The 10906-nt window shown below is 52.5% G+C and overlaps 1 protein-coding gene across 2 annotated transcripts in view; it reads right to left on the reverse strand.

Moving 5' to 3' along the window:
* IRS1 (insulin receptor substrate 1) overlaps positions 1 to 10155 on the reverse strand; it is a 63742-nt gene extending 53587 nt beyond the window's left edge. The window contains exons 1-2 of one of the 2 annotated variants that reach the window (XM_009183194.4): positions 6040 to 10155; positions 3389 to 3450 (exon numbers count right to left, since the gene is read on the reverse strand). In XM_009183194.4, the coding sequence (XP_009181458.3) occupies positions 6061 to 9804 (3744 nt within the window). In that variant the 5' untranslated portion in view covers positions 9805 to 10155 and the 3' untranslated portion in view covers positions 3389 to 3450; positions 6040 to 6060. Of the gene's footprint in view, positions 1 to 3388; positions 3451 to 6039 lie in introns of those variants that run through there. The other variant, XM_009183191.4, reaches the window with a different exon arrangement.
* Positions 10156 to 10906: the final 751 nt, after the last annotated feature.

Here is a 10906-nt window from a genome sequence, read left to right on the forward strand (position 1 = left end):
ATTATAAATGTGGTAGAGGCAGGATCTATTATTTTACATACAAAAAAATACTAGTATGAAAAAAAGTTACAGGATCTTTAGTGTGAAACTGGCTTCAAGCATGATTCACAAGAAGCTATTTTCCTTGAATACAATTTCCAGTAACTTCGTAACATGAGGAAATAATTGAGGAAATGGCTTTCTTTAAAACAAAACAAAACCTTAAAACCCTGAAATGTTCCAATATACTAAATTAGCAACCCATCAAAATAAAAGGAACGATTTATATACTATTCAACTAAGACATATCTGATTATAGTGAGAGGATTGGAAGAGAATAAGTCCATGGAGTTTCTTAAGAGGCAACAGACTATTTTAATGACTTGTGAAATCCACATGGAGGGACAAAAAAGGCAGGAGCTTCTGAATATACTGGCAACTCAACAGCCAACATAACACAGGGTTGGAAGAGCAGTGTTGGCTCAACTAATCAAAAATCCTAAAGCACAAAAAAAATCTGGACAACACTAATTTTGCCAGCAAGAGAAATATTGAGTTGTTTCATACACCTAAGCGAGAAAAATAAAGCTAAACAAAAAATTTTGGAAGACCTCCTATAGTCCCCAATTGGCTTCTCAAATTTCCTTTCCATTCACTTAAATGGCTATCTCACTGAAGAACACTGAGGGTACAAATGCGAAACATTATCCACAAACACACCACCCCTGGAAAAGAGGTGATTTCCAACAGGATGCATGTGTTAATTTCCGCAGTGTGCACTGGTTAAAGCTTAATCTATACTGTGGGGAGGGCTGGGATGTTTCTGAGAGCTGACCTTAGGATGTAGGAACTAGCAGGTGCCTTGCCTTCCCACACACATTTTATTTTTAAAAAGGTGGAAGGAAGAGGAGCATAATCCACTCTAGAGATGGTTCCAAAAACTTAGGCTGGTTAGTCAGGAGGGTTTGTCTTGGGGTCTGTTAAAACTTGAAAACGCCCCTTTGAAGCAAGAAAGGTTAATGTCAGGCCCGAATCAAACGATGTTTTCCTTCCAGGCCCTGGTCTGGCCGTAAAGAATGTCTGATCCAAAGGTTAGAAATGGACAGAACAGGCTATTCTAATGCTTTATGATGACCCTGTCAACAGCTTCTTCTTCAGAATCCTCATTGCAACTGACCCATTAAAGAGTATCAGTCATTTTCTCCACAACATTCCTATGTTTAGAGCTGCAAAGGAGGTTAGAATAATTGAGAACAAAATCTTCAAGTTACTGATGAAGAAATAGGTCCAGAGAAATTAAGTGACTTGCCCAAGGTCACTCAGCTGGTGAAGGGCACAGGCTGTGTTGGAGCCCAAGATCTCTGGCTCCCAAGAACTGCTTTTTCCATTGCATCATTTAAGATAGCACAAAGCTATATTCCTGGAATTCTGATTTAAAAAAAAAAAAAAGTGGCATGCCCTTTGGATCCCAAGTCTCTTCTTGTAAGGCAATGCTGGAGATTTTATTGAGGGTAAACTAAGAGAAATGACTACAATATATGCAACATTTTATGGATTTTTTTAAATATAAAAAGCTACCTAAACAATTGCAAAAGTTAAGCAAATTATTAGATGCTCAAACTTTTCTGGAATAACAGAGAAACTCTCTCCCACTGCTCAGTAGCAGTTTTGGGGCATAGCATTTGCACCTGCTTGGTACGTTTCCACCTGTGATGTTTCACTTGGCCCCTCAGAAAAAGCGCTGCCCTGGGATCTTATGATTCAGTGATGCAAGAGGGATGCTGGCTGGTGAGAAATGCTTATTTGAGAGGGAAGGAGGAGAAAATACGCCCATAGCACTTCTCTTTCTTATTTTCCTTATTTTAGAAAGGCCAAATCTCAACACATTTTCCATCCCATGTAGTAATATATCTCACATAATTTTGGTTACTGGAGGGTGCACAACACAAATCTAGCAAGCTTTCAAAATCGATGTGCCTAGCCTAAATTGACGGGCTGTCACTGGGACTGTCAATGATGGAAAAATGAATCTGTGTCTGAGAACGCGATAGCATTTCCTCTAAGCCTTGAAGGAACACACTACCCAAACCCTTGTCACACCGAGTTCTCAGGATCTGCAAGCCGCAGTCCCGTCTTTCATTTCTCTGTGAGCTCCCTCACAGCCCAGGAGGATGCGTTTTCCCAGCTCTTACCTAGCTCAGGTGCTTTGCAGTAAAGCCTATGGAGCCTAGGGCACTTTCAAGCCAAAGGAACTTCCCCTCCCCCAATGACCAAAAACGACGGCAGCCGCAGCACTCGCAGGTCTCTCTCCCTCCCTTGGTGGCGGGGGGCGGGCAGGAATCGCGGACCAACCCCACCCGGCCCGCAGGCCCGCAGCCACGTGCGGGGCTCCCTTCCTGCTCGCGGATCTCGAGACAGGAAGACGAAGGAACCTGGCCTCGTAGTAAACCGTAGTAAAGAGAGGAGGGAAACAAAATGGGGCTCGTCACATGGTTACGGCCTGGATTTTTCTCAATTAAAAATAAGAGGAAGTGTGTGTTTCCGGCCCCCGTCCGTGGGCTGGTTGGACTTTTTCGTTCTTAGGATTCTGGTCCAAATGCAAGAATACGGCTGAGGGCACAACGTCCTCAGTCGGCGGGCGCGGTACGGAGGGGGCCTGTGGTTCAGCCTGCGGGCACCAGTGGGAAAGAGGTGTCAGGCGGGGTGGTAGAAAGCAGCCCAGGGCCGCCCGCCCGCTACCACCTCCAGGGGACCTGCGGAAAGCCCCGCCCCGCGCCCGCCGCGGCTCAGCCGTTTCACACGCTGATTGGCTGTGGTGGGGGCCAATCAGCGCCTAGCCGCCCCGCCCGCCCGGGACCCGGAGCAGCGCGGCTGTGCCCGAGGGCGGGGCCTCGCCAGCCAGCGCCGACCACGCGGCCCGGGAAGGGGCCCGGCCGCCCGGGATGACCCGAGACGGGCGGGGGCGGGAGACCCGAGGGCGGCCTGGCTGCAGGTTCCCCCACCCCGGGCGAAAGGGGGCTTGGAGGAGGGAGGAGAAGGAATGCAGGAAGCGGAGGTGACCCGGAAAAGGGAAAGTGCCAGGGCTGAGAGGGTTTGCGCCAGCCAAAAAGGCCACACGGCTGGGGAAAAGGGAGGGAGGGGAGGCAACCTTGGAGGTACGGAATCCTTGACATCACATAAAAGGAAACAGAATGAAAAAGAAATGGAAAGAGTCTTTTTCTGTTTGTTTGTTTTTTTTTCTTTTAAAGGGGGAGGGCATAACAAAGAATGACAAAAACAAAAAACTGAACCCAAAAGGCATGGCTGGGGTCTGTGTCTTTGTCAGCTGCAGTTTCAAAACTAAAAGACAAATTTGATGCCGGGTAAAGGTGGCGGGGCTGCTATGACCGAGTCTGAGAGGCTCTTTTTGCCCTGCTTCTTGGGCTCTCAATTTACTCTCTGCAGAGAGGGGGCCACAAGTACTGCGAAATTCTGAAAAGGAGCAAAAGAAAAAAAGGACATTGTCAGGAACATGAAATAAGAGGTGGAAACAAAGGGATGGCAGGGGATAGTACTAGAAAACGAGCAGGCCAGAACTAAGAGGCGATGCAAGAGAAAGGGCAGGCAGAAAAGGTTACTGGACTACAGGTAAAGCAGAAAGGCTTCCAACAAGTCGAACTCCTGAGCTCAGTGCTTCACAAGTGTTGTCCTCTAACACAATGAAAAATTTTAAACAAGCCGAGATGTTTCAACAGCGCACACCCCTCATCACACCTCTATTCCTTTCACCGAGTCTCAGGTTTTACCTGAGAAATGAGGAAAAAGAGCAAAGACAGCAATTGCTGAGGAAGTGAGGAAAATAATGTTTGCACACACATACTCATTCGGAGCAGAAGCTGTTTGCCACTCACAGGTCTGACTTCTGTCTGTTTCAGATAACTATGGAATAACATCTTTGGACTCAACAGGGCACAGGCAAGCAAGCAGAAATCAGGATGTAAATGTGCCAGGTAGCATTTGGTGCCTCACTTTAAACACCAACACAAACATCTCAAATATGCATTGTAGAATTTTCCTGGTACGGTGCAAAGCATGGTCTATTGTTAGTCCAGAATTATTAGAAATAGAATTATATGATTATTCCAGAATATTTTATTTTCCCAAAGAAGGTTAAGGATAGAAGGTTGTAGAGTTTTGTTTTTTTTTTAAATGCATCCAACACATAGGAGAATTTTATTTTAAAGCCCTTTTTAAAAATGAAAATTCTAGTTGGACATCAATTTTCTTCAGAGCAAACATTATTTATTCTATTCTATAAAAAGAAACCTAAAAAAATTAAGATGACAAGTAAGAAAAACTTTCTTCATCTCCTTTAAAACCAAAATTTTAGTTCTGCTGGGCTTGTTTCCTTCAAATTCTCATTATTTTACCAATGAGGCACTTTATAATACAAATGCTTAAAGTGTTGAGGGATTCTGACTCCCAAAAACATCATTTGATACAACAAGATTTGTACTGTTGACGTTGACATACACAATTAAATCTTCTAGTGAATGATGAAAATAAATGTTGAAATAAATGCTTATCAAACAAATGCTTTTTATAACATATCACCTAAAATCTTCATTTCAGTGTTCATATACCTTTTTCTTCTTCTACAAAATAGAGAATGATATGGATCGAATATTGGAAACAGAATTAAGAAGACTACGAACACATGATAAACAAATACCTATCAATAGGAAACCAGGGCACAGATTAATTTCTTATGAATTGACACAAATTAAGAAAAATCAATGCTTTGAAAAGCTTATTCTGTGGAGCACAGATAAAATTCACAAGATAATCAGTTTGTCAGAGTAAAATGTTTCCAAATGCTGGAAACTTCTGTATTGCCAACTCATCACATTATTTGCAAACTGTACTCCTCTCTTCTACCCACAATCATGACCACCAGAAAACAGGATCAACAGAATGAAGGGCAGGCTAATTTCCTATTACAAATGTTTTTCATTTTCAATACGGCATTAGCCACAGAAGACCTAAAGCCAACTTTCAGCATTTACTGCGGTGTCTACTCTTGAACTTAAAGGCACACAACAAATACCCTAAAAGTGGAGGGTATACAGTTTAGCCCTTCTATTCAATGCAAAACAAAACAAAACATATTAAGGCATGTTCCTTAGTATGCATTCTTCTCAACAAATAAAAGTTATTTTACAGAAGATGTATAGTAGCCCCCAAATGATATCTGTAATGTCTCAGTGCAAGAAGAGGTAACTGTAAGGCAGACATCCTAGGATGAACTCCCATAACTCTTAATCATGGGTCCCAGACACATACAGAGTTTCCTGCATATCCTGTATGAGAGAGGCCAGGCCCGTGGGATGGTGGGTTGGTGTGTGAATAATATTTCACAAATCCTGGTACAGGAACAAAAGGACAATGTAACCCATAATTACTTTGAGAGATCATAAAAATAGATAGGTACTTCTCTCTAAATATGTATTTCTAAAAAGCTCTTACTCCTTATCTTTTTAGGGCAGGATGAATAGAAATCAATGTTTCCCGCTACTGTTTATGTTGCCTTGGTATTATGAAATCACAGAACGAAAGGACAGAGAACAACTCGATAAGATCACCCTTAAGGGCTCCCAGAAACTATCTTAAAGGAAGGGTTTAGCCCCTCTGTTAATAAATATTTTCTGTAGAACGGTCCCTGTAGGGGCTGACTTAAATATATAGTGAAAAGAAAACTTCAACAAACCAATCAAGCTTCTTATGTAGGAACTTTACAAACCTCAGAACTGGCATAGGATATACGTTTTAAAAATATGGCAGTAACTCCTTCACTTGGAAATTCTCTAACGAAAAAGCCCTCCTGTGGCTGCTCCTACATGTTTGTTTGACTCTCTGCCAGATGTCAGTGTGGGGTGAGCATCTTGTGTACCCTGAGAATGTAAGCGCGTTCTCCCTGAGGAAGCAGTGGGAAAGAACAGGAAGGGGCAGAGGCGAAGAACAGAATTGAAGCACAAAGTTAAAAACAGTTTTGTCTTCTGACTTTGTCACCATGAAACGCACCTGCTGTGATGTCCAGTTGAGCTACTGAAGGTCCTCTGGCTGCTTCTGGAAACTGATGCTGGCATAGGCGCTTAAATCCTCACTTGAGCGGCGGCGGGTGGAGCTGCTCTCACTGCTACCCAGGGGTTGATGAGGGGGTGGGGGTGGGGGAGGCTGCGGTTGAGGGGTGCACTCCTGAGGGCGCTGTTTGAAGTCTTTGACCAAATCCAGATCTATGTAGTTAAGACCATTCTCCAAACCCCCAGCAGCCCCACACAGTTGGGCTGGCTCCTTGGGGGCTCCCCCAAGTTCCCCAGGCCTCAGCCACACATTCTCAAAGGAAGCAGAGCTGTGACGTTTCACATCCTCGCTGCTGCTGCTGCTACCGCCACCACCCCCTATTGCTGCCCCGGCTCCAAAGGGCACTGTGTTGCCCACCCGGGTGGCACTGGGTGTTGAGGAGAAGGTCTCGGAGCTATGCCTCCTCCGGCACCCTTGTGGGTCTGCACGGATCACTTTGGCACTCTGGTTGCGGTTAGGACTGAGGTTCACCCGGGTGAAGGCGCTCATGCCCCCAGGTCCTTGTGGGCCCCCCAGCAGGGATGAGTGGGCAGCCAGCTCTGCTGCCCCTTGAGGCCCAGTGGGGGAAGCAGAGGCTGCTGAGGATGAGGAGGCAGCAGCCATGGTGGCCCTGGGCAGGCTCACCTCCTCTGCAGCAATGCCTGTCCGCATGTCAGCATAGCTTACAGGGGCAATTGGCGAGGTGTCCACATAGCTCTGGCGGGGACAACTCATCTGCATGGTCATATAGTCACCCCGGCTGCTGGGCACTGCCCGGGTAGGCCTGCAAATGCTAGCAGCCCCGGGAGGTGCGGGGCCCAGTCTGCCCATCTCGACCCCAGTGCTCTCCTGCCAGGCTGCCCTCCGGCCCGGCCCCAGGTCCATCTTCATGTACTCCTCAGTGCCAGTCTCTTCCTCTCTGGGAGCTGGCTGGAGCTGGGATGGACACCTGACAGAAGGTGAGCTACGGGAAGCCACCGGGCCAGACAAGTAGCCAGGCTGATCACTCCCAAATTCAATATTCACATATTCCCCTGGGCTCTTGGGCTCCGGAGGGTGCAGCAGGGGCTGCTGCTGCTGCTGCTGCTGCTGCTGCTGCTGCTGCTCTCGGGCCCGAGGTAAGGTGCTGGCCTTGGGATCCCCCAGGGACAGCCTCGTAGGCCGGGCCAGGCGGCTATTGGTCTGAGCAGCTGTGTCCACCTTTCGAGGCAGATGGGGCTGCAGAACCTGATGGTGGGGATGTGGAAGGCTGGGCTCCAGCCTAGCCCCACAGTATCCCCCACCCAGGCTGTCGCTGCTGGTAGAGGAGGAAGAATCATCCGCTGTTGCAGCATAGAGAAGGCGACCAGAGCTAGCGGAAAGGCGGAGGTGCTGATGCCGGGCACCCTCCTCCGGCTCCCCAGGGCGCTGGGTGTGCTTAAAGGATCTTGGCAATGAGTAGTACGAGAGGACTGGCTTGTGCTGCGGGTCCTCAGGGCCATAGTAGCAGTCGGAGGGGCTGCTGGTGTTGGAGTCCCCCACTGGTGACATGTTCATGTAGTCACCTGTGCAAGGTAAGAGCTTGCCACCGCTGCTCTCCACTGGGGGTTTGGGGTGAGGCAAGACATGAGAGTGGTGGCCCCCTACCCCGTTTGTCCACAGCTTTCCATAGCTGCTCCCGGAAGGGACGGCACTGCTGCTGCTGCTGCTGGGGCCACTTCCAATGTCAGGAGAGCAGCCACCGCTGGGGGACATCATCATGTAGCCATTGGGGTCCACTCTCTGGGGATGGCGTCTGATGGGATTGATGATCTGCTGTGGGGCAGACACGCTCTTGGGGCTCATGGGCATATAGTCTCCACTGCCCTTTCGGGTGCTGGGCACTGGGGCCACCCCTGGGGACATGGGCATGTAGCCATCATCAGTGTGGAGGGTAGAGCTGTCTGGGCGGTGGTGGCCCCCCCGACGCTCCAAGGGGTGCATTTCCAGACCCTCCTCTGGGTAGGAGTGGGTGGGCACGAAGGCAGAGTGCCTGTGTCCCGGCAGTCGGCCTCCACTGCCACCTCCTGGTGGGTAGGCAGGCATCATCTCTGTATACTCCTCAATGGAAGCCACTGAGGACTGGGATGGGGTCTTCTGGTGGGTAATGGTAGGGGATGTGCCTGCAGAGTGAGTTCTCTTTCGGAAGCGATTATCCAGATCCGCAGCACTGGATGCTTCATCCCCAGCCAAGGCTGGACTCGTGCCCAAGCCTGTTCCTGGGGTGTAGCGGTGACCATTGCCACCCCGAGACAAAATGTAGTGACCGTTGGGGGCGGTCAGGGTGGAGGGCCCCTTGCCGCCCATGCAGATATAGTTGCTTAGCTCCTCCTCACCGCGGGCTGGTGGGGTGTGGCCCAGGGAATCCGGAGTGACACTGCGGAAGGAACTCCGGAAATCGCAGGGACTGGAGCCATACTCATCTGAGGAGATGAAACCGCCATCGCTGGGAGAACCAGACACCGAAGCACTAGATCGCCGTGGGAAGAGACAATCCGAGGTGGAGCCATGGCCGCTGGTGCTGCTGGACGACAGACTGACGGGGCTGGTGGCCGAAGGCGAGCAGCGGGAAGCTGGCATGGGGATGGAGCGGCTGTGGTTGAGCGGGGGGTGTAGCCGGGCACTGCCCCGATGCCGGTGGGCGTGGGTTCTGTTGGTGCTCGGACTCACAGGGCTGCCATCCACCGAGGCTGGGCGGGACATGGTGCCTTCGCCGTCACTGGAGGCGCGGACGCGGAAGGAGCCTGGTTTCCCGCCCACCATGCTGGCCGGGGAGGTGGCAGTGATGCTCTCAGTGCGAGATCGTCGGGTCAGCCCCACCTGGCTGGGCGGGGGGTTGTTGAGATGGTGCCGGCGCAGGGGGACGCTGATGGGGTTGGAGCAGTTGGACGAGGACTGGCTTTTGCTGCGAGGGCGGAACTCATCGCTCATAGCCCGCATGGCCTCCAGGATGGTCTCGTGCATGTTCTGGGCCACCACGGAGTCATCCACCTGCATCCAGAACTCCCCGGGCCCCGTCACGGCAGAACGGCCCACCTCGATGAAGAAGAAGTTCTCCGAGTGGCCGCAGCGCCTGATGTTCATCAGCTGCAGCACCACGGCGGCTGCCTCCGAGTTCAGCTTCACGAAGCTGATGGTCTTGCTGGTCAGGCAGAGGCGGTAGATACCAATCAGGTTCTTTGTCTGACCCAGGCCCTTGGGCTTCAGGATCACCTGCCAGACCTCTTTGAACGCGGGTCCTGGGGGCACGTCACCGTAGCTCAAGTCCTCCCCAGCCTCACCAAGGCCGGAGCTGCCACTGCAGCTGCCCCCGCCACCTCCAGCCCCGAGGGCCGCAGCTCCGTCGTGGTGGCCCTTGGCACGGTTGTGCAGCTGTAGGAGAGCCTGGTACCAGCTGTCTTGCTCCGCCTCGCTGTCCGCCGCGATGGCAAAGTGCTCGTCCCGGGTGTAGAGAGCCACCAGGTGCTTGTTCTTGGAGTCAGCCCGCTTGTTGATGTTGAAGCAGCTCTCAAGGGGGATCGAGCGTTTGGGGGCGCTCGACTTGTGCCGCCACTTCTTCTCGTTCTCGTAGTACTCGAGGCGCGCCGGGCCCCCAGCCTCGCTGGCCGCGCGCAGTACGAAGAAGCGTTTGTGCATGCTCTTGGGTTTGCGCAGGTAGCCCACCTTGCGCACGTCCGAGAAGCCATCGCTCTCTGGAGGGCTCGCCATGCTGCTGCCGCCGCCACCGCCACTGAGCAGAGGGAGGCGCCGAAAAACAACCGGGTGGGGGGCAGAGGCTCCTCGCTGCGGCCCCGCACATGCAAACAGGGCTGGAGGCAGCAGAAACCCCGACTCCGAAATCCACGCCGCCCCCCGCGCCGGGGAGGGGCTGCTGAAGGAGGACGCAGCTGCTGAGCCAAGAAGAGAGCCCGACCGGAGTTTTCGGGCGCTTCACGCCCGGCGGGGAGGCAGTGCGTCCGGGGTGAGGACAGCCCCGATCCTCCGAGAGCCAAGTCTCCTCTCAGTCGCCGCCGCCACCAGGAAGGAGCGAAGATGCATCTCTCGTCGCCCCAGCTGGAGTCCGGCGCGGGGAGGCGACAGTCGGGGGTCCCTGCGGTGCCCCTTCAGGAGCGCGCGCGCGCGCGCCTTCCCTCCTGAGTTCCCCTCTGGAAGTAGCGATTCCCGAGGCAAATTAAATATCCTTGGGCAGGGGGAGGCGGGTTGCCAAGTCCCAACGTTGCACGGGGTTCTCCCTCCTCCTTCGCCTCCTCCCACCCCCCAACCGTCCCAGCCGCCACCAGCCGCCCAAATACCAGCTCAATCGCAGAGACCGCGGCGCTGCGGCTGTTGCTGCTGCTGCTGCTGCTGCTGCCGCCGCCCGCGGGCGCGTCCTCTGCAGCCCCCATTCGGGCCCATCTCGGCGGGCGGAGAAAGTGGCTTTTCCATGCGAAACGCTACCGGGCAGCCAGTGCAGCTGGGGACCGACCGGAGGGACAGGCTCATCCCTGCCCCTCGCTCCAGTCGGCAGGGGAGGAGGGGAGGGGACAAGGGCGAGAGGCGATGGGGGAGGTTTGTGAAGGGTTCGGGGAAGACGCCTGTTCCTAGGGAGGCGCTGCCGCTGCAGTTACTTCCCCCCTCCTCCCTCCTCCTCCTCCTCCTCCTCGGAGAGTTGCCGAGAGCCCCAACCAAAACAAGCGGCGGCGTCTGGCTCTGCGCGCCGGCCCCCTCCGACCGCGCCGCCGTCTCACTCGGAGGAGAAAAACACGTGACGGAGCCTCCGCGCTCGGCAGCCGGGCAGCCGCCGCCGCCGCCGCCGGGAGGCTCCCGCCCG

Source organism: Papio anubis, chromosome 10 (genome assembly GCF_008728515.1).
Source record: "Papio anubis isolate 15944 chromosome 10, Panubis1.0, whole genome shotgun sequence".
NCBI lineage: Eukaryota > Metazoa > Chordata > Mammalia > Primates > Cercopithecidae > Papio > Papio anubis.